At 41.6% G+C, this 24310-nt stretch overlaps 1 protein-coding gene across 1 annotated transcript; it reads right to left on the reverse strand.

The window, feature by feature from the left end:
* Positions 1-390: 390 nt before the first annotated feature.
* Positions 391-17731, reverse strand: TRIM71 (tripartite motif containing 71). The gene is made up of 3 exons (XM_031553948.1): positions 17389-17731; positions 10347-10481; positions 391-8062 (listed from the first exon to the last, which is right to left on the reverse strand). Exons 1-3 carry the CDS (start codon positions 17581-17583, stop codon positions 6611-6613), a joined length of 1782 nt encoding a protein of 593 aa, XP_031409808.1. The 5' UTR covers positions 17584-17731; the 3' UTR covers positions 391-6610.
* Between the last annotated feature and the right edge of the window lie 6579 nt (positions 17732-24310).

Raw genomic sequence — 24310 nt, forward strand, 5'->3', positions numbered from 1 at the left:
ACCACGAGGTCAGGGCCGGGGGCGGCTCCCAGCCGAGGGGCAGCGCTGGGTTGGACGTGAACTGCGGCCAGAGCGAGTGACTGCGCCCAGTACGGCCCATATGGGCTCCCGTCACCACCGCAGGAGAGGACGCTGCATCGTGACTTACGCCTCTCCCCAGCACCTCGCATTCCTCCTCCCCTTGCAGAGCTGTGCCTTCAAGTTCAGGTTTTCAGTAGTATTCAGTAGTATCGCAACAGCATCACCAGCTGCATACAGGCAGGCTCACAGCCAGGAGAGGGTTTAATTTTTTTTGTTCCCCCTTTTGCATCCTGGCAGAAAAGAAGTCCTTACTGGTTAATACAGAAAAACACACACACAGATTTGCCATGAAAAAACAAACAAACAAAAAAAACTCCTCACATTTATTTGATTAAACAAAAATAAAATAAACTGCATAGGAACATTTTAAAGTCCAGAGAGACACTGACTTTGTTTTAAGGCTGCCAGTAGCTGATACATCATCTCCTTGCTACATCCTTCAGCCTTCCCTATGGACCACAGAGATACATTCAGAAGCCTCCATTAACACAGAAAGTTCTAACGTTTTGCTCACTTATCCTACGTAAAAGTTTGCACATAACCTGTCACGCTTTCCTTCCCGCAGTACTCAACACCCCACATCTCAAACGTCGCCTTTTGTCCAAGCAGAAATGCGATGCCCTGTTTGGAGCACAGAGGTTCTTGTCACAGCCTGTTTCATTATCCATTAGATATAAAAGCTCTGAGCAGCTCATTAAAAGCTGGGCACTGTCTGTCCTGCTGAGACATTTGTATTATTATGAGGAGAGAAGCATGATTAATCACTAAAGTAGAAGGAAAACAACTGCAGCAGAACAGGAAACTACAAACCCAATTGTCTCAAGATGCTCGACATCCAAGGGCTGACAAAACCATTCCGGATCTTGATACAAGCCTGCATCGAGGCAACATGTTACACACCGGTAATGAACTTTTCTAAGTTGGGGCCGTACTCTGCAGCCAATTAGAGGAGGAGAGAAAATGCGATTTGTCACACACGAGCCTGAAGTGAGTGACCATCTTGTTGCGGGCTTCCCATTTCCACCCAACTAAGGCAGGCGGCACGTGACAGGTGATGTGCAGCACAACAGCTCACATACAGTAGAACCCCCCACCGACGCCGCTGACTAACCACACCTTACAACCTAGGTAAAAACTTTTCAGTCGTTTTAGAAAAGAAACTAAAAACAAAACCCAGAAACAGACATCTCTCCCTCGGAAGGAAAAACTACTACGCTGTCTGAAGAGGACTCTACAAACCTATAAAAGGACTCTTTTTTTTAATCTAGTCTGGTAGCTCAAAAGGAAGTTACTCAACTACGGCACTACACAGACACTTAACATTCAGTCAGAAAGGCTCTATGAAAAGAGCTTAAAAAATTATCGACCTGAGTTTGTAAGTTGATACAATCATTAATAGAAGGTCTAAGACCATGCAGGTACACAAAGCATTTTTAGAACCATTATTGGTTAAACAATGATGGAAAAGATGCCACTCTGGCTTGTCAACCCGTAAGATCACTTAGAGACATCAATGTACGTTTTCCACCATAACATTTACCAAACCCAACACAGCTCATCAATATTAGGGAGTTTCTGTACCCGCTTCCATCAACCCCACATGTGAGCGGGGGAAGAAAAGAGATCTTCCAATACAGTGATCTGAAAATGTGCTTCTGCAACTTCACTCCACAGGTAAAGCAAGGGGAATGCTGCATGTCACTATTAAAGTTGCGTAAAAACCCAACATTCTGGTTCTCAACTGCCTCTCCTGACAATATCTGAACTTAAATCGCCCTCCAGGAATAGGAACTTGGTTGCTTTGTCATGGTGGAAAAAATCCCATTGTGTCAAGAAAGCTACTACTATAATCACCAAGTCTAACACAAATCAGTATCATATTCCCTTCAAGCATTTGGTATCGCATTGCATTTGCAGCAATTGTAACATCAGTCTTTCCAAACAGGAACGGGACAACTTGGAGGTGTGCACAAGAGTTTTCTCTTGTAGAGAGAAGACCTAAAGGTCTTAAAGACGTAAGAACACTGCAAATGGACAAGGAGTATGTCAGCCAGTAGTGTCATAATACTGAACAAAGTCTACATCTCCGTACTTAGTAGTAAAAACGGAACAAACTCAAGTGTTTCAGGTATCTCAGTCCTGTTTGCCAGAATACACAAACCTTTGGTTTCATTTACGGATTCTCTACCAAGGGCAGCTTATTATTTCCATGGCAGGTAGAAAAACGCCACCAGAAGCAAGAAGTCTTCATATTGTATGCACTATCTGTTTCGATTAAATGCCTGTCCAAAAGGCAGGATGAATCCTTTGCCAAGGCTGATTTCTCAGCTATTTCTCAAACCTGTCTGATGCTAAACTGAGGTAGATGATTAACTTCTGCAAAGTGAGGTAGAACTTCAAGAAAAAATAGTGGCATCTCTCGTTGTGCATTTTGTACCACATCAGACTGGGTTTCAAACTCCCAAGAACTTGAAAACCAAAAGGTACAATATTTGTCTAACACAAGTACCAGTGTTCATTTTTATACAGTTCCAAACTGTGTCTAAATATCTCTATTTTTAAATACCTCTTACCTTTTGGCACCGTTTGGCTTACACTCCTTAAAAAAAAACAAAAACAAAAACAAAACACTTTGGCACAATTTCTTTTAAACCGGAAATAAAGCAAATTTTATGATCAAAGATATGGCCTGATAAGGCTATCAATCTGCACTCTTCAGAAATGATTTTGGTTTCACTGTAACAAAACAGACTGGGCCCATTTTCCTGCAATTCCAAGGGAACACTACACCCAAGCGCCTTGCTCTTTCTTCCCTCACCTTACTTATGTCTGGCCCCAATACACATCAGTTTTTCAGGCATTGTCCTCCTTTGCTCGCTTTCTTTATAGTTACGGGCTTCCTTTAAGCTACTTAAAAGGTACTAGGCAAAAGGAGTGAGTTATCTGAAGGACCTGCATTATCAAGTATTGTATCTGCTTTAGCTCGGTGCTGAAGTTCCTGCTTAACTGCCAAGGAACAAGATTGCTTCACAGGCTGACCCTGGAGCAGCCATACTGACTGCTGATAACATTGTCAAGCAAGTTTACTGAGAGCCACTGGTTTAACCTGGCAAGGTGGGAATTTCTTTGGGAGTTCTAATCAACAGGTCTGTTACCCACATCTCTCATTCGCCAATGCTAGAGCTAAGAGAAAGAGGCACAAGCTCACCTCGGCCTTCTCCACGCCACCTCTGCTGGTTCAGAAGATTACTCTGAACACTTTGGCTTGTTTGGTTTGCAATGCAGCATCAAAGCCTTGCTTTCTTTTTTTCTCCCCATACACTTTCACCATTTATGTTCTGATACTGGGGCATCAATCTTAGAACGCGCAGCCCAAGAACACTCACAGAAAAAAAGCAAGGTTTGAATCTCATTAATTATATATTACTTTTTAAAAGCTCCTATGGGGCATCTGCTGTTAGCACTGAACTTGTATATTATTGTTGCTTATTTTCATTGCATATAAAACACTCCATTTTATAAGCTACACTACTGCTTTTCAATGAGACCGAGTGTGCTTAGCACTATGACAAAGATCTGGAATTATTCTGGGTAGCTAAACAGTAGCGTTTTTAAAACAAAAAAGCTCCCCGACATGTGAGGCCTAATGATTTTGTCTGTAAGCAAACCCACTGATTAAGCAGACAGCAACTAAAGAAGTTGAAGTCGCTCCTCTTCCTGAGGGAGCTGGACTGGTGGTTTGTGCAATGGCTCCGTACAAAAGAGCAGAGGGCAACTTCTACATCACCTTCTACACAGTGCAGGCTGGAGAGAGGCAAGGATGTTTCTCTGTTCAACACAAGGGTGAACACACACACATAGCCTTTTTTACTTTTTTTCTTAATGCCTGGAAAACAATTCCCTTCTCCCAGCCCCAGAGAAGGGGGGAATCCAACAAGTATTAAAGCACAAGAGCATTTCTAGAATGCTCTAATCACTGACAGCCAGTCAGGTCAAGATATTAACAGAGCTGGCATTTTCATTAAGACGTGACAGGATTAAAGCAAGAACACTGCAAACTAAATATTAAAGCTTTTTAAACCAATTTTCTTTGGTATCTAGATGTTGCAGGGTATTCATTTTCACAGCCCAAACTTCAAATAATTCTCGGACTGAATAATACAAAATAAACAGGGCCATCTGCCACAAATGTTGGCCACCCCCAAGGAGGGAGGCATGGACACAAGCAGAACTTGAAGCTGAAGGTAAATTGGGTTTCTCTCATACCCATATGTTGAGTGGCCACACAAGTTTAATGACAGACATCTGTATAAAAGATTATCCTTTTGAAGACTATTTTTAAACCATGCTATCCTAAGATTAAGCCCAGCTGAAACGCACTGCTTTGAAGAGTTTGCTTCCTCGAGGCTTTGGCTGAAAGGCAGCACAGTTACTTCATTTAATTTAGGTGTTTTTCCTTATCCTTTTAAAAGAGGTTTTGCCATCTCATTGAATTGGTCTGTTTCCTTCTGGTCCTTTTAGTTTAAGCCTCCTTTAAGTGAAGGACGTCTGTACGCAATACATCAGGATTTCTACAAAACCCAGAAAGTCAAACACTCCTTGGAGGGGAAAAGCAGCAATAAGGAAAGTGCACCTTGTGATTTCTCACAAATTTGTAAAGAACTTTTCAATCTCAGGACACTTTTGAGCATGGCAGCTGGCAGCGGGATGAACCCTTTCCGCCAAGGATGGTTAAGGCCCTTCAGACTTTGATAGTGACCATGCTTATGTATCAAGAGATCTTCTCTTGCAAGCAGTAAATGTAGATCCCAAAGCATTTCCGAAGCAAAGACTGGATAATCCTTCCATCAATGAGTGACAAAAAAGCCCCTTTCCCAACTTTAACCATTGCCACTAAATGCCTTATCCAGAGGGTAAAGCAACAATTCTAGAAACCATATCTGCACTAACAGCCAAATGGGAACTGGAACAAAAAAGAATAAGACTAAATCTTCCGAGGGACTCAAAGTCCTTAGTACGTTAGAAAGGTCTCTAATCTCCCAGAAAGTTTCTGCTTCTCAAAAAAAGCAATTTTTACATCCCTGAAAGGGCTCATTTCCCCCCGCCTCCAAGCTTGTAAGGATCATATTCAGTTATTTTACACAGAATTCTTTGGTACTGCCCTGGAAAAAAAAAGAAAAAAGAAAAAAAGAAGCAAATTTTCATCTTGATGCAGTTTGCCTTAGGCTGGAACTCGTAGCTTTTCACTTTGATCTGTAGCAAGAACTACACGGAGCCACAGGCTGACCCCACCCTAACAACTACAGCAGAGCTTCTGGACTTCTCCAGTCCAGCTCTTTGGGGAAGCCAGAAGATGAAAAAAAGTTGCATTTATCACGGTTAAAGTTATTGCAATCCTCTAAACACAAGAGACTTAAATTCTCCAAAACTCACCCTGAATCTCCAAAGCTGTGCTTATTTCTTAATTTTGGAAAAAGGTACCACTTCTGTTCTAACAAATCCACTGAACTTCTTGTTTTTCTTAAAGACTCTCTATGGGGAGAAAGAAAAAAACCTCACCATTTCACAAGAACATAAACCAAGGCTTGATTTTTCCTTGTTTCAATGCCCCCTGTAACCTCTGTTACCCAGATTAGGCGCACATACTGATAAAAGAAACTTTTTTTTTTTTTAACTAATTTAGCTTTCAGGTGAAAGGAGTAAAAAACAAAAACAAAAACAAAAACAACAAACCTCAAGATGTTAAACTAAAGAAAGCATTGCTTTTTTGTTTAATCTTTATGATAACTGTACTAAGCCACTAAAATGAACAATTTGGTTTCAACTCAAAAATAATTGTGCATTTTCATCAGCTTCTCTTTGTGCTGTTGGATTACTGTGTTTCAGAAAAAAATACACAGAAATGCCAAAAAGATGCAAACTCACTCTTCCTGGCGAGTGAATCCCACTCACTTCCACAAAACGTTCAAAAGTCTTCTGGGAACAAAACGCTGTGCTCACCAGTAAATCAAACACACTGAGGTATAAAAAGGAGAACAGGAAAAAGTTCTCTGCTGCAGCAGCAATTCAAAAAAAGAAGAAGAAAAAAAAAATCCCCCCCTCCCATGTCCCCACCCACAGAAATGCAGAATGGTCAAGAACACAAGTTCTCTACAGATATCTACTATCATTTTCTCCATTAAAAAAAGTGATATAGAGCCTTTTTGGCTTAGCCTACAGAATTCACCACACAAACCACCTAATGTGCACAGCAACACATGTTTGTGCATGAAACCCCATCAGGGGAGAGGTAAAATTTTCTGAACTGCGAGTGTGTTAGGATGGGGAGGGGGGAGAGAAACCGGGGAGGGAAGGGAGGACAATGAGGTAGATAGAATTTAACTTTACAGGCTCACTCCCTGCAGAAAAGATAAGTACATTCATCTGTAAAAAAATTAAAGATGAGGTAGGTTTGAATCAACGTTGTATTTTTTTCATTTTCTCTTAGAAGAATTTCCCTGAGACAGTTTCTTCCAAATTCAAACGCAGATTAGAAGACGAGAATTCGATTGTTTCCAAAGTCGACCACAACAATCATGCCATCAGGGGTGACAGCTATACCTGAAGGACGGTCCATCTGACCAAAGCCGCTTCCCTGAGTGCCGAACTTGCATAAAAAGCTACCATTGGACTCGAATATCTGCACCCGGTGGTTCCTGGAGTCGGCCACGATGATGCGCCCCTCTTGATCCACCGCCACTCCCTGTGGGCGCAGGAACTGCCCGTTCCCACTCCCCTCCGAGCCCAGGAAGCGTGCTGACTGGCAATCTGCATGGATGACCAGAAGGCGATGGTTGTTGAAGTCTGTCACTACCAAGTGGCCCTCGTGATTGAAAGTCACACCTCTGGGGGAATCAAAGTGCTTCCAGAGTGCCCCTTCAAAGCCATACTTATTAAGAAACACACCATCGGGCCCGAACAACTGAACGCGATGGTTCCTTGTGTCGGAGACCAGGATTTTGCCCTCTGCGTTGACGGCCACGTCCCACGGGTAATTGAATTGCCCATTCTTTGTTCCTTTCTCCCCAAACTTCAGAATGAACTGCCCCTCAAACGTGAAAATCTGGATGCGATGATTGTCCTTGTCAGCCACGACGATCCGGCGTGAGACGTCACAGGCCACACCGGCGGGACGATCGAACTGGCCGGGCCGGGAACCCAGAGTGCCAAACTTGTGATGGAAAGTCCCACATGGTTTGAACACCTGGATACGGTTATTGCTGCGGTCAGCCACGATGATGTAGCCTTCTTTATCTACACTAACCCCCCAGGGGCGGCAGAGTTTCCCATCGCTGTCTCCTTCACTGCCAAATGAGAGCCCGGGTAGCCCGATACCTATGTAGCTGCGCCCGGATTTCACCACAACTTTGAAGGGGCTGTTCTCAATGTGTTGGTTGCACATCATCACGGACACCAGATGCTCTCCCTCTAGTTGCGGACGGTAGCTGACCAGGTAGGTTCCGTTCTGCTGATCACTGACATCTGCCCTGAACAGATTTCCATCTGGGCCCATTACCACTGCAGAGATCATGTCACCTCCTGAAAGGCGAGGCTCACCGTCGTGGTCGTAGCCTATAACTGTGAAAGAGGCCACTTTGCCCTGCAGTGCACGCTTGAGGCCTTCCCCAGTGGCTTTGGTCAGAGGAGCAAAAGCCCCACTACTAACAAAGCCCATTGACTTAATGGCCATATACAGTGCCTGGTCAGGGGGTGTGAACATGATCCTGTCATCCTCCTGGGGCTGCAGAAGGCCTCTCACATTCTTGAGCTCCTGCACCTGAGCCAGCATGCGGTCCCGGGCCAGAAGAATATCTATGGTACGACCTTCCTCCAGGACCTGCTGAACAGCACTAATTGTGTTGTCCAGCTTATTTAGGTTCTGGCGTAACTTTTCAACTTGCAAGTAGAGCGACTTAGCCTTGACTTGACGAATCTTTTCCACCTGGGAGAGGATGAGGGGTGGGGAAAAAAGCATACATCAGAAAAGACAACCCTTAGAATCATAGAATTACCATGGTTGGAAAAGACCTACAAGATCATCCAGTCTAACCATCCACCAATCACGAGCAGTTATCACTTAACATCAAAACACATCCCAACATCGCTTTTACATAAGTGGTCATATATCTGTTGCAGCATGCTGACACAAGACATGATAAGACCAAGAACTGTCAGACAAGTCTTTAGAAACCCTGATGCAGGGGAGCAAAAACAAGGAAAAACAATTATCTATCCAAATTCAGAAGATTATTTTCTCCAGTCTTCAGTTAAAAATCACACATTCATGCTCCATGGAACTGCTGTATCAGTATAACATTTGAAAAGAAGATTTGCTTCTTTAGTAGCTAATAATGACTATCTTCCTTAAAAGCTGTTCTGCCTTCTAGTTGCAGAGTACTTGACAGATTGTCAGAAGGTATGTCTTATTTAATGACTCTGGAGAGGAAAGAAGTAACTGCGAACTCCCAGCCAAGGCTGCTCTAAAAAGAGAACTGAGACCAATTTCAGAAGGCAGGCTGTTATCACATAACTCTTAGCCTCCTAAGAGTTGGCATCAGCTAATGGATATGGGCTCTCCTCACTCCCTTGCTTGTCCGAAGTGCTTCCGTGTGATTGGATAATACCAGACATCTGGAATTTTTAGGGTCCAATTGCTTTAATATTTTCCTACAAATACCAGCAGCCACACTGAACTACTGCTTTAAAATAAAATGCTATATAATGCTACTTCAAAGGACACAGATAGCAGCTGCCAGTCCCTTCCTGGGCAACTGTAGATCAAGCAAAAACGGTTGGTTTTGTTTGTTTGCTTTCAGGTTTTGTTTGTTTTGCATTTGTTCGTTTGTGTTTACATGACCGTGTTTGTCTTTAATTGTGAAAAATCACTCAGGATCCTTTGGCAAATACACCTAGCTTGCAAAATTAATGAAACGTAATTGTTTTATTGTTGGAAAAACGTATTTCCTCATGTCTGAATGCTTGCTTGGCTGCAGAACAATATCTCTAGTGTATTTCACTGAGGGACAGAATCACAGAATCACGGAATTGTAGGGGTTGGAAGGGACCTCTAGAGATCATCGAGACCAACCCCCCTGCCAAAGCAGGTTCCCTACACCAGGTCGCACAGGTAAACAGGACAACTCACTGTCTGAAGAGTCCTTGGTTAAACACTGACTAGCTAACAGATGTATAAGAATGTAATTTCATATATATATGAAATGTATAAAAATATGCATTTTTTAAAAAGGCTGCTTCTGAAAAAAAAATAGAGATGCTTCTTTCAATATCCCGTTAAGATCACCTGTTTCCAAAAGATTACCAATCACAGGTACTTTCTGGATGCTAGTGAGCTTTGTTACCCAAAATAATACACTAGCACTCTTCATACACTACCTTAATATATACTCAATTGCCTTACTTTTGTTAGAATGATTTCTCACACCTCCAAAGCGTGTACTAACAAGAACTATTTTTACTTCTTAAAATATTTTATAACCCAAAAAGAACTTGTTCTCAGGCATTCCTTAAAAGCATATATTCAATCTCTTGAGATACAAACAACTTAAGAATAGCTCTTACTTCTCCTGTACTATATATGATACTTCAAAAGAAAAGGTTGTTGAGCTACTTAGGGAAGGCTTAGAGTGGAAAGTGAACTCATTTCCCTCAATGTGAGTACCTCAGAAAAGCATCCTTAGAAGTATAGAAACTACAAAGTTAACTTTTGTAAAAACGTCAGTACTAAGAAAACAACATAAATACAAACCTCTCCTTCAGAAGATTAATCTCACTTAACTAGTGTAGTTCCATGAAATAACTTTACCAGTATAATGGTCATTTTGCTGGCAACACATACACCAGAAAATTACCATTTCAACAGGATAGGAGGCAGGAGAGAAGTAATTTATATCAGGATGGCACTATCTCTTGACATCTTGACCTCAGTACTTGAGATGTGATGCACTGCTGCTGAGCCAGCAGGGGGAGTGCCCACCTTACTTGTGTGGCTGAGCTTGCCTAAGGACACAGTATTTCCTACAAAAAAAAAAGAGCTTTTTCATAAGGCTAAGAAATCCTTCAAAATAAAACCAACTAGAGGCAGAACACAGCAACCTGCTCCCTAGAAAACAATGAGTTCACCATAAATGGTAGTGTTTATGCTTAGTGTACAAGTTCAAGAGTGTTTCCAATATCAAATGTACAAAGCACAAGTGTTAGGTACGTACCTTCCAGAGCAGCTCACACTCTCGCTCTTCCAAGGCCTTCTTATGCCTAGTAGTCACTGCTTTGACTTCAGACTGTACCACCTTCGCCTTCATCTCAACTTGCTCTGCCACAGCCTGGGCCTGTTCAATACTCAACTGGAGAGAAAAATAATACACTTAGGGCTCAACCAAATCTGTAAGAGCTTACTCACATTTAACTGCACCTTTAGGAAAAGGCACAAAGTAACACTTCTTCGATTCTACTAGGCCTTCACCCATTTCATACAGCAGAGCCCGAATATCGGCTTGATTATATACATATATATAAGCAAATCTACTGTACAGAGCTTGTGACTTCATTGTACCATGCACCAGTACAAGGGATTAAAGGACAGCTTCTGGGAGCATGAAAATCTCCTGCACTTTCCAATTACTGCAGGGTGTCACAGCTCTGCCACAATAAATCTGCTGTTGTTCAGCAGGCATTTCCTGTATAGAAGTTGTCCTCTGAGAAGCCAGTATTTTAGGAACAATGTTGAGAAGTAGCATTCCTTTTTCTAGTCAAGCACTACACAATTTTTTCCACCACTAATCCTTTCTAAAAAAGGCACCATTCAACACTCTCATTCCAGCTTCATCCTTCCAGTGTTTGTGAATGAAATAGGTAACTAACTAACATGCTTGGGAAACTGGAGACAAGAGCTGTGTTCAGGAAACCATCTGATTCAGTTATCCATTACCAATCCAGTAGCATCTACTGTGGCTCCTGCTGTTGGCAGGTGCAGTTGTCCATTTTCAGCTTGCACCTATGCACTCATGTGGCTATCCAGGAGCTAAAAGACTAACAAGATACTCTCCATTCTATTATGGATTTCACCAGAGCCTTGTGTTGCCAAAAATGAAGAAATGACTTTGCAGTATATCTTGCCAACTTCAGGACTGAAACCAATACTCCACCATAGTAAAATTTAAGTAATGACAGTGTGCTCACTTGATGCGATTGAGAGCCACAACAAATGGAAACCTTGCAAATCAAGCTTCCATTTGGCAAACAGGTATGTTTTCATGATTAAATGCAATGCAGTCCAGCAGACATCTGTCACTAGCTACAGTTACCAGCCCATTTCAGAACACCCTGTTCTTCTCTATAAATCTACTCAAAAAAGCAACATACGAACACAAACACATTAGCAGAAGAGGACTACAGCATGCAACGTTATCTGTACTCTCAGACTGCAAAGTATTTAATGAGGACTATTAAACGAGCAAGTCTTGTTTAATTTGGGCATTTTATACAAACCGAAAGAGTTTGCTGAAGCCTCAAGATAGTTACACCTACTGAGTCATACATTTTATATGCTTCAGCCGCTTCTGAGTAAAAAGTGAAGAGCGAAATTGTACCGAACTCCTTGTGTCCTTCAGGACATCTCTGCAAGCTTTCTTGTAGTTGCTTCATGTTTCTGCAGGAAACTCAGAGTAGTTATCTTGCTACAGTGGTTCTGACACAGCAACTGATGCTATAACACAAAGTAACGAGGAGCTGACTGTAAGAGCCAGAAGTAGCAAGGAAGTCTAAAATTTAGGTTTTGTTTCTGGATACCTGGGCTGACTATGGAGGGACCCAAAGCAGGACTCGTCAATTTCAATTTTCATCAGTTTTTCAGATGTCCCATCTTCTAATGGACATTAAGAACTCGCACTCTGACTTAACAGAAAACCTTAATAGTTTCATCTTGGCTGAATTATAATGTGCCTATGAAATATTTAAGTGTACTTTTCTAGATACAACACTACTTGTTTTCACTAGTGCCAGTTTTTTTTTAAATGAAAGGTATGGTCAGAAGAGTGCAACACTCAAGGAGAAAGACAGACTACAAACAAATATGGAGTCACTGTAAAGATGCTGGTATCATTGCGTGGTTTCTGCAGATTGCTACCCAAATTAAACAAGTACATCCACAATTACATCCACACAGCAAAGTTAATGGAAAAAGGCCAACTTAAGTCTCAAAGAGAAGAGCCTGCTAATCCAAACGCAGAGGCAGAACGTTAGAATTACCTATTTGAACACTGCTGTACAACACAGCCCTGTGTGGAATCACCAAGAAAATAAAGGCTGTTTAGCTATAAGTGTATCGCAGAGCATCAATGTTAAGCTTACCTAACTGCTTAAAAAAAGGTCCTTCCACAGATAATGGATAAAGAACTTTAAATACCTACCTACCCTACCTCTGCATGGAAGATTTAAACCTTAAACACTGAGGAATTTAAGAGCAAGTTTATCCTTCTTAAAGGATATCTACGGGGGGCAGGGGAAAGACCTTTGAGAAGCATATTCTCTGGCAAACCCTCACGAGACTTTAGAAGTAAATTAAATGAACTAATGAATGAACTTTCTGCATCTCAGGTTAGCCCTCTTCCACCACATTCTGAAAGGTGTTCTGTCCATAAGCATTGTTTGTTTTTGGTTCCTTGATAATAAGGATAATACATGATAGAGGGCTGGTTTCTCAGGATTCTTCCAATTACTTGCTACAGTGCAAGGTGAAACAACTCAGCCACAACAGCCAGTTTTCTGCATCATAAAAGCTTCCTACTGTTCCTCTACTAGAGAAATTAACTGCAAACCTTACACAAAGTATAATTACAGTATGAATATTAGGATTAATCAGCTTAATTACAATATTAGTGTGGCCATAGCACAGATCACAGTAGCTAGGTCAATTTAAATGGTCAGACCTCAAACTGGAAACAAACTAAAGTATTCTCACTTCTTGTGGTTAAAGAATTTGACATAGGGAGGGCTACAGGAGAGATTAGCTCACATCAGACAAACAAAATCACTTTCTCAATTTTGCCTAAAGTTTAAGGTAAAGCAGTAGTTGGACAGTGTCACGTGTAAAAATACATCTTCCATGATAACTATCTGCTTATATATTAAACTGAGGAATTTATTAAAGCAAGGCACAAACCAGAAATACCTGAGGAAACAAATACCCACAGGACAGCTCCCACTGAAGGGCATCCTTCAGTGCTCAAGACAACCGAGCATTTACTTTGCTGGAGAAAAATTACTTAGCTACCTCCCTCCCTTTCTAGTAAGAAGGGTGTTCAAGGTCCACCTCATCTGCATCATACCAGCTCCCCTCACAATTTCTATGAGAAAAGAGGTACTGCCTTAACGGATGACCCTCCTTATTGGCAAAGTTTGAGCCTTTGATGCTGGAAGATAAGTCTCTTCTTCCATATTCAGCTAATGACCAGATACCACTGCAAGCTTCCACATTTCACATAAAGCACTGCCAAATACCTCATGCAGATATAGGCTCAGATCAAAACAGTTTTATTAAAAAAGACAACTGACCTACACAAATCAAATTGTATTTTAACACTTCCACCTGCAAATTAACCCCAAATGGTAGGAAGCACTCCTTGCTTTACTGTTATGCAAGTGCATTAGATTACATACACATACATACATATATACAATTACACATGTATAGATGTATTTTAAGAACATGACATTTCAAAGAAGCCATCTATCTTTCATCATAACAGATTTACGTTCAGTTTGTGGCCCACTCCTTGGAAAAAAATTTATAAGAAGACAGCTAAGTGTGTACTTTCCTAAGGTACAAACAAGCCAGCAGTACAATCTGTCAGTATCAAAAGGGAACATTTCTGTCTCACTCCACCTCATTAACTTCAGCTTTCAGATCCTTGTGTGAATCACTTCAAGCCACTGAAAATGTGAGAAAAGTATCTGAGCAAAGCTTTCTAATGAGATAAGACTGCTCAGAAAGAGGTCCAACAAGCAATAAAATGGGGTGTTTCTGTTCCATTCCTGGGCACGATCGGTCTCTTTAAGATCGCAATGAGCCAGCCTAGGGAGTTGACTCGGCCAAAAAAGCAATTCCACTGAGAGGCTGTCTCTTTAGCTGGATCAGTTCACCACTCAGTTACACAAATGCAAGTTCTTAAGTTAGGGATAGGCTTAGAAATGCACGATTCAGGTCAAGACCAGAGCAGTACTGGTGAAGAGAAGCTCTCCACTGCTGTAGAATCAAGAAGATTGGCCAACAAGCCTCATGTTGCCAGGCTTACTACTTGTTTTAGAGGAGTTCCAAATCCCTTGAGGAGGGAGGTTTTTACTTTTCAGCATTTTGAGTCACTGAAGCCTCATCTGGTGTGTCACCCCTGAAACTGAAATGTACCTTAACGTATGGCAATCGTCATAGCCTGAAAAAAAGGCTTTCTTCCAAAGCCACAGGAGGAGTTTAAATAAACATTTATTCCTAAAAGCCTTCAACTTTGGTTAACCAGATATTCTCCAGCCAGTTGACTTATGGCTTGATTTCCTCTCTCCCGCAAGGCCCTTCAGAGCTCACCTCTTTCCCTTTACTCTGAACTACCTCTCCTCATTTATCCCCAAGTTTTCACATCAGGGGTATCTCTTTCCTAGCCTATTTTAAGAAGATACTAGAACAGCAGTATGAATCAGTTGCATGGAGAAGTGTTTCTGCACCATACTACTTTTCAATCATCTCCTTAGAGCTGAAGTCTATGTTCCTCATATTGCAGCTTGTATAGGAATTTGATTCTCTAGACTGCTTCCAAGCTTTAAAAAAAGTATTCAAGTCAATTTCTTTTATTTTAGTCTAATTTCCTCAGAGTTTGTCCCAAATGCATGCTGATATGCTGTCTCCTTCCTGGGATAAACATGCAGCTTTACAGCCATGTTGTCCCAGCACAAGCTCTTCTATACAAAAATTCCCTTGTGTAGCAAGTTCACTGCATCAACCTTCGACTCAAGCGCCTCAGTTTTAAAACCTGCTTTTCTTCTAGCTGTTGCTGATGACATTGAGGCAGTAGCTGCCCTGAGCTGCAGTATTCTCCATCTCCACATATGCAAACAGATTACTAACTCCTTAGCTTCATCACAGATCAGCTCGCTCACCAGCTTTTTTCTGTAGAGTGGTCTAGATTAAAAGGCCTCGATGAAAGTCAGTTCTTGAACAGCCTCATTCATTTTACAGATTTTTTTCTCACTAACTGCCCAATTGCACTTCCTCTTAAAGTGGGTGGGCAGTAGCTGAACCAGGGCAGAACTGGACGAACTAAACTCAAGAGCTATTTGCTTAAATTATATAAGCAATGCCAGGCCACCCACCTTTTACCTGCCCATCAGTAGTCAACTCACCACAAGAGCAGGAGCCTCCAAAAGAAAAGCCAGAGAACAAGAAAGATAAAAGAGCAAAGTAGACCAGGAGCAAGCAGGGATGAAAGCGTGCACGCAGTACTAGCAGAGTGATGCTCAATATTATTCTTTTGGTATCTACTCCAAGAGACAGTCACTATTTAGATGATTCATCCATACCAGTTAAATGATTAAGAGCCCTAAAGGCCAAAAGCAATAATTTAATTACTAACAGACAAACCTTTGTTTAGGGCAGCCTAGAGAAATTCAAAACACTGCACTACTGAGGTTCTCTAGACTAGAATAATCCCTTCATTCTTGCTCATTCTTGGGACATGTTAGATGTTTCTGAATGTTTCTGATAATGCTGAAGAGCCTTATAATTTTATTTAGAACAAATCTGGGAAGTTAAGTTTTGCAGGGTTTGGAGTTAACATGATGTTTTAAAATGGCCATCCAGCTCCAAAACTTTGGTGCTTAATGTTCTGACATATGTAACAACCTCATAAGCCAAAGGGGGCTATCTAAAACAGTTAATATCTACACCATCACAATACTTTTTTCCTTCCCTGGGTGCAAAGACTCAGGAGGGGTAAAATTAGCTGCTCCTTTCAGACTGAACAAGCTCACCTAAAAAAGGGTTATAACTGTCATTTATTCTCACTTATTAGGGAGGCACAAAGTTGTCACATCACAGAGAGGGATTCTCCAAAACAACCAGCCTCTGAGACTCACTCTACACTTTGAAACATGCCTGGAGTACAAAGAAATTCTGTAGCACTGCAGGAAAACAACTAGCAGATATTGCTGTTGACTATGATCACTCCTTTGGAGGATGAGATTTAAAAGATTTAACAAGAAAATTTAAAAGATCCAACTCAAAATAGTCATCTATTAAAAGAAGCAATGATGAGGGGACAGCTCTTATGTAGCACACAATTGAGAGAAAAACACATCTAATTGAGAAAGCTTACTTCTGCCAGTGTTTAACACAAAAAAAAAAGTCTTGTTGGTTAAGTCTAACATAGAAGTATTAACTATCCAGCTCAGAGCATTTGAAGCTGACAAAACTAGGTAGTCGTAGTGCAAAATCGCTTCGTACTATGCCTTCCCGGTCCAAAGGCTCTTTATTAAAGGAAAACTACTGCTAATACCGTAATAGTTACTACTAGATACTACTCAAGTTAACACACAAGTTAACTAACTACCAACATATACTTGCAAATTCATTTCCTATGCAGATTTTCCTTCTACCGGTTGAAGCACTGTGTTACCTTCCTTCCAGACCTCACTTAGCATTTATATGTGCACTGCAAAGTAGCTGAGGTAGGATGCAATAGGCAGCTATGGTGTGCACCTGTGTGGGCAGAGCAATCCTTGTATGGAGGTAACTCTGATCCCCCACACAGGCAGATTAAAGTTCCACACCAATCCAAACAGATAATTAGCGTTTTATATGCGGTGGCAACGCTGAAGACACAACCAGACCTATAAGTAGTTACAGTGTAGATGCTGTACAGACATAAGAGACATCTTAGAAGTTTCAGCTGTAAAAACAGAAACATGCTTGGCACTGCCGTACAAGATCAGAACTTTGCTCAAAACGCCTCATGTTCAAGTGCATTTGGACATAGCTTCATATATATTATGATTTACATGACAGGACTATGCTGCAGGAATGCAAAATTCCTAACAGCACTTCGTTTTCAGCTATACAGCCACTTCTGTCAGATCTGGGAGAACAGAAGGGGTGAGAAAGCTGACAGAAGCAGCAGAGAGCTTTTTGCCTGACAACCTGCCCTGTACCAGACAAGCTGTGAGGGAATAGAAAAAAAAAATGGAATACTTGAGTTGGGAGTATCTTACCTGAATAGCCTGTCGTCCTTGCTGAGCATCTGCCAGGAGCTGGATGGTAAGAGTCCTGGAGTCCTGGAGGGCATCTTGGAGGTAGATAAAGCTGTGACCCACATGTCTCCCCATGGTACATTCACGACATATGGGGACAGAGCAGGTATCACAGTAGAAATGCAGTACCTGGAAGAGAAAAACCTGTATCACCATCTGATGAAGAACTGAAGAGGGAAAAAGAAATGCAAGGTTGGCAAACAACAAAAACAAACAAGAGATAATGAGAAAAAGAAGAGGCTGGAGGCAGTAGCCACGGGCAAAGACTTCACAATAGTTTCTCCTCAGAGGAAAAGCAAACCCTCTTTCTTAGTAAGCTTCAAATTGTATTCTGAAAGTTGGATGGAAGTGTCATTGTTTCTTTGAAATACAATACTAGGAAGAGTGTCCACATCAGCTCCTCTTAAGAACGGAAGCCATCTGCCAACACTTACGGACTGGAGATGTCATGTATGCTAAATTTCAGATGAAGACTTTTCCTGCATTCACCAGATACATTCTCTGAAGTGGGTCGTTTAATAGTGACTGTGCTGGAGAACAAGAGCATCCCCATCCCCCAAGAATAGAAAACCATTATGCATGCTGAGAACCATCCTGTTTCCTCAAAACACGTAAACCCTCTATGCTTACTCAGAGCAGCACAGCACCGGGCAGAACTCCTTTCTGTCGACTCCCAACCGCAAAGAGAAAAAAAAAACCTTTGCTCTGCCACAGTGTTTCTATTCTGGTAATATCTGGAGACACTTGATATGGAGAGCAAGACAAGACAGTAGCATATCCATCAGTCTTTCAGTTTTACCGAGAACTCTGGGTAACAACCAAAGCCCATTCTACTCACAAAGCACTTAAAAAGTATTTCCAACTCACAATGGAAGTCTTACACAAGACATTAGCCTAGAAAGCTGGATCCATTCATCAGCCACAACTGTTTCCATTCCACCCAGTAGAGGGAAGCAGCACACAAAAGTAGTATTTTCCACACATTTGTGCTTTCTCAGAAGAAAACAGATCAGCTGTTTTGTTTTCAAAGATGCAAGCAAAGGAGTACAAAACCGCTAAACAAGAAACTCCACATTCAGTCTCCCTCCTAGCAACATACACTATATTTTTTAGAGCAATGTTAGAAAAATCTAGCTTACCACGGAAGAGTCAGGAAACCACCACAAAACCCTGTCTGCCATTGTGGAGTACAAATAATTTTTCCGTCACTAGCTATTTAAATTCTACCTCAGAGAAAGCAGCAAGAGCAGAACAAAGGCTGGGCAAGTATTTGATATGCCTGTCTCCTCACAGCTGTCACCCAACCAGTCCTGACTCCAGCTAAATATGTATATATATTGTGATATGGTGCATGGCATCCCCACTTCCCTTCTGCAAAAGAACAGGGGAGAGGGAGGACAGGTGATTCCCTCAGATTTCCTGCATTGCATGAAGTGCTATTTTAAGTTCTCCTGTAAGCGCAACAGCTGAAGTGGCGTATGGATTAATTTCTCAAAGGAACATGTGTGTTTGTGCATGTTAAATTTTCTTCACAGTTAAGTTTTGCTGTAGGGAAATGGAAAAAATTGTTTTGCGTCTGTTCAAATTCTAACCCCTCAAGCAGTATCCTCAGATCCTCAGTCTTCTTTAAGGATGTAGGTGCTGTCTTTCTGAAATGCATTTTTCAATATACATCACCTCCCTCAACTTGAATGTTCCTCATCTTTACACTGTGGTTGTCTGAATCTGTAGGCAATGTTCACTTGCTCACGCTGTTCTGTAATTTTGCTCTTAAAATTACAGGGAATGTTTATTACATGTTGCTGAATGACTCCACATACGCAACTGAGAAGTTGAGAGAAAATGAAAACCAAGGGAGAGTATCAAGTTAAGTCATACGAATCCGATATACTTCAAAAACGTACAGGAGGGATTTAGGGACTCAATCAAGCACAGCAGCTGAAAGGAAAATGGTGACCATATGAACACAAGTCTAGAAGCAAGTTATATCTGTTGTTAGTCCTCCAAAGTAGCCAACATCAGAAGCAAAAGCTGAATGCCACAGATCTGCCCTGTTACCAGTACGTTCCTGCTGTGAGGTGACAGCATCCACTGGCAAGATCATCTGGTTGCCTGAGCCAAAGAGAAACTAAATTGAAGCTCTTCAGCTGCCTCTGGCCATGCAACAAAATGTGGAGGAAAATACCACTCCTCAATTTAGAATGGAGAGAGACAAGAGCCATAATTTCATTTCAGACACGTACAGATTATGTAGGATGTGGCTGGCAAGTATTTTGGGTAAATGCTACAAAGACATCGTTGAAGTCTCCCAATTGTTTCTTAGAAGACTGTGAAAATCACCTAGATTTAAATTTGAGAGCAAAAGAGTTAACAGGCTTGGGCAAAGAGAAGGGGAATAAGCAGCAGTGGACTGATCTCCATCATTATACTGCTGTTTAAAAGTTATCTTAAATACACACAAAAGAGAACACAAATGCATAGTATCATTACTGCACTCAGTAGGGAAGGGAGCTGGTCACCAAAAGTAAACTAAGAGAGTCAGCCAGCTTCTAGATGAACAAGGAACCGCCTAGAAACTCCCTTCTGGGCATGCTGACTAATTGAGAAAAGAAAAACAGGAGCACCCCCCAGGATGTACACTGGCTCTACCAAGCAGTGGGGCCCACAGCAGGCCGCTCTCCCAGGGTTAGAACTGGGAAGTACCCAGCTGTGCAGGGGTTGGGGGAGATCTGTGCCAGTCAGACTGACAGAGATGGGAGCTTCTCTGCGCTTGTATCCACAGCTGGCCATTTATTATGCTCCAGCCTTTTCACATCCCAGTCCCTAGGTCATGGCCTCAAAGGTCAGGTACTGTTAGGTAAAGTTTCCATGCCTGCTACATAGAATGGGAGAAGCAACAACCAATCAACCACTACCAACACACTGACAACAAAAATAACCAAGCAGCTCACTCCAAGAAAAATCTCACACTAACAATACATAGATTCCTTACTTTCTTGAAGTAGGACAACGCAAGAGTCTGCTCTCTATTTGGATGTGATGCATCTGCAGTGCACCTAAAAGCTGGCAGGGCTCCCCCTTCTGCTAATCTTAGCAGCTAGGAAAGGCCACCCTGAATTTCAGTTGTGCCGTTAATACAGCAACATACTGCTCCTTCTGTGCCCGTATCGCTGCCTTAAGAACAACAAGCCTAGTCTTGAGCAGTGGTGGGAGGGAGGGAGTGGAAGGAAAGAGCAAGGCTAAGTCCTCTGGAAAGGCCGGGCTTATGGTGCACAGCCTAACAAACCAATTTCAAGGGGAAAAAAAAGGTCTTAAAACTGCTCCCTCCTACTGAAGAGGGGGAGCCAATGCTAAGTAAAAGGACCCACCAATTAATTTAGCTATTGTCCTATTAATTTCACCATTTTCCAGCAGCAATTTGAGCAAAACCTCCAAACACTTTTGCTTTTACCTTATGCAAGTGTTCTGATAGGAAGGCAACAGAAATGAGAAGAAGCCAGGAATAGATATATTTTAAAGAATTTTGCAAGGTTTTATCTTTTTTTTTCTTTTAGTAATATACAAATACAGAAAAAAGATTGTTTTAAGAGAAAAAAAAAGAAAACTTTTCAGCATTCAAGCCTTTTCAACATTTCTCTTGGTAAAATTGTTCCCACTAAGGAAAGATTTCTAAGCGAGTTGGGTGGATTTTTAAAATAACCATTCTATTACAATAAATAGTATCTCAGAGTTTCCATCAAAATCAAATGAAGAGATAAAAGTCAGAAGCGAGAGCAGAACAGTTTCAGAGATAGTTAAAAGTGATTTATTTTAAAATAAATCAGCTATGGGTTGATTATTTCCCAAACAGGAAATATTTCCTGAATTGGTGGCATACAATTTTAGACACAAAACAATAAAGGGAGCCTACTTCAATTTAAACAGAATCAGTGAACCATATTACAGGGCTATTCATCTTTTACAGCCACAGCAGCCCAAGAAATACAACAGCAAGGCCATAAATGTGATTGCTTCAGGAAAGGCTGTACAGTGCACCGTAAAAACATTTTACAACAGCAGGAATTCCTGGGTGTCGCTCTCCCCATTTTTTGGTCCATCTGCTTTCAAAGGGGGTAGGGGGATGGGCGGAGATGTTGTTAAACGTCCCCCGGGACTGCACAGCAATCAATCATCATCTGATGAATGGCCGCTGAAGTTAAACCCTGACCCCGCTCCACAATTCCCACACCAGTGCTCCTCTCCTCGCTGACCAGCTTCCAGCGTCCTCCCCCCCCCCACCTTCCAGCCCTCACCAAAATTTCCCAAATACCAAGGGCAGACAAAAGCAATGGAATGCAGTAGGCACCACGACAGAAGAAAATTCAGCAAAACCAGCAGTTGAGGGGGTTTATCCCTAACCTGCCTCTCCCGGCTCATGAACACTTGATTCCTCTCACTTCAGAGCACATTTAAGAGCACATAGGCACACAGTTGTCAATAAACCACGTGAAATCTGTTCCAGCATTTTGCTTTCTGTCACGACGTTTCAGTGTCTTGACAAAATTGTATTTATGCCTGCAGCATTAAGCAATTGTACAAGGCAGCAATGTGTAGGGCCACATTTTAAAATACAGACGAAGTCTGATGCCCTGAGCGCTGCCCTGTAACCTTAAACAACAACAAACTCTTACAAACTAACTGTAGCCTCTTGGTTTTCCCTTTGGAAAGACCTCCGTCTGGCATTTGTGCATTAACTTATTTTGAGTTTATGACAGAAAAATCACACACGCTATGTCAGTCTGAAATTTTCCATTACTAAAGGTGCTTTATTATTTAATTCCCTTGTCAGCAACTCAAACACCAGTGGCTTTGTTAGGCAGCGTGTGAGGCTTGGGGCATTATGAATTTAGCAGAAACTCATTTTCCAATGAATGTCAGCCCTTCTCTTCCAGCACTGGCTTTGATTTTTGTTGTTTTTTTCAGAAGATCTGGGGGGAAAAAAGCTGCTTCCCTGCATCATTCAAGCAGCAATATATTTTAAACAGCATATAAATGCAACCACAATGGACAACTGGGTCAGAGTCTGATGCAGTTAATTGTTTTGGAGTTTAAGCAGAAGAAGGTGTGGGGGTTTTTTGGTAGATTTTTGTTTGTTTGTTTGGTAGGTTGGAGTCTTTTTTGGACTGTTTTTACTCTGTAAGACCCTGGTCTTTAGTTCCCATTTTAATGGCAACCTGTGAGAATTACTTCATGATTAGTAACTTATTTCACATCATGATCAGAAAAACACTTTTAAATTCCTTAACTTCTCTGGATAATTCTTAAAACTTAAATACCACATACAAGTCCTGAAGATACAAGAAAGCTATGTGATACACATTTAATGTCTCCGTTATATCTGGGACATTAACTTATAGAGATGCTTAAAAAACTTTTGTGAGTACTAGCTAATGAACAAATTAATAATTAATCAATTAATCATATGTAGCTCTCCTGACCCAATGCATAAGGAGAAAGCACTCTCCCAGTGAAAACTCAGCTCGTGGCTGTGATTTCACCCTACAACTAAACTGACCTGGTGGCTGGCACCACTGCAAAAGGAAGTCCTGTACCTCCTGTGTCCTTCTCCTTTACTTCCTTCCCATCTCAGTTAAGATACCTGGGATCTTTACAAACAACAGGGAAAAAAATAGAAAGTACTTTATTCCATCAGCTGACCCTGAACAGCAGTAGGGCCAGCACAAGGGAAGGGGCGTAAGAACCCACAGCTAATGACACAGAGCATGGCTGAAAGACTGTCAAGTAGAGCTAGGGGAGGTCCAGGTTGGATATCAGGAAACATTAGGAATGGTCAGATGCTGAAACAGGCTGCCCAGGGAGGTGGGTGAGTTACCATCCCTGGAGGTGTTCAAGAAATGTTTAGGTGTTGTACTGAGGGACACCATTTAGAAGGCCAGATTGGTGATAGGTAGACAGTTGGACCAGACCTCTTGGAGGTCTTTTCCAATCTTGGTGATTCTATGATTATTATATGACTTACTTAAAATATCAGCGGAGCTACAGAGCTAAGCCACACAGTTCAGTTCCATATTTAACCAGCCTCACAGCTGGAAGTCTGCATCTTAAATCTGGTTAGGTAATGTTCATCTCAAGTTCTAACAGAGGGGATGCTATCAACCAGAATTAAAACTGTTAAAACAGGCTTTTAAAATGGATGAATGTGCTGCTTTCACAGTTCATGAGTTTTTGCCTTCTCCAGTCCTGCTGTTGGGACACGAAGTCACATATTTTAGAGAACGGTAATGTGACAATCAGTCAGATTACCTCGATTAAAAAGCAAAAACTTTTTGGAAGATGGGTAGTTTCATTAATCAAGGTCAGAAAATCCATTGAGCGTTAGGCGGTAGTAAAGCAAAGGCCACCTAGGTCCTTTCAGGGGAGGAAAGCAGTATTTGCTAGTTCTGTGACAAGCACTCTGAAGGCCATATCCTCAGTGATGGTGCAACAAAATTTGCAAAATGTGGCTAAGAGACATGCAGTCACATCAATGTCAAAGCTAATTTAAAGATTTGATGGCTTTACCGTATTACAAAACTGAATCTGTTTTGGATTGCAGTCTTACAACTAGAGCTCCATTTGATGACTGTAGCTGCTGGTTACAGCAACCCACCAGAGCCCTGAAAATGTAGAGTGCCGTGCATCCCAGCAGCACCTCCACCAGCTGCAATGCACTGTTCATCTGATCCAAATACAAAAAAAGCATTTTACCACTTATCTGGAATGTTAAGGTTAACAACTCATCAGCTAGCTTTCTTAAAGCTCCTGGGTGCAAGTTAACTGGGCCCACTGATCCACTCCACTGTCTTGGGTTATTGACAAACTGGTTATTGATAGAACATTTCAT

The sequence above is a fragment of the Meleagris gallopavo genome, chromosome 6 (genome assembly GCF_000146605.3).
Source record: "Meleagris gallopavo isolate NT-WF06-2002-E0010 breed Aviagen turkey brand Nicholas breeding stock chromosome 6, Turkey_5.1, whole genome shotgun sequence".
NCBI lineage: Eukaryota > Metazoa > Chordata > Aves > Galliformes > Phasianidae > Meleagris > Meleagris gallopavo.

Bases quoted from the DNA above. Each gene is read 5' to 3' on its own strand.
- TRIM71 (XM_031553948.1), bottom strand. From the start codon at position 17,583: ATGGTGATACAGGTTTTTCTCTTCCAGGTACTGCATTTCTACTGTGAT. The intron at 10,482-17,388 runs GTAAGATACTCC...TTTTCTCTCCAG, and splicing joins AAGGACGACAGGCTATTCAG to TTGAGTATTGAACAGGCCCA. The intron at 8,063-10,346 runs GTACGTACCTAA...ATCCTCTCCCAG, and splicing joins AGTGTGAGCTGCTCTGGAAG to GTGGAAAAGATTCGTCAAGT.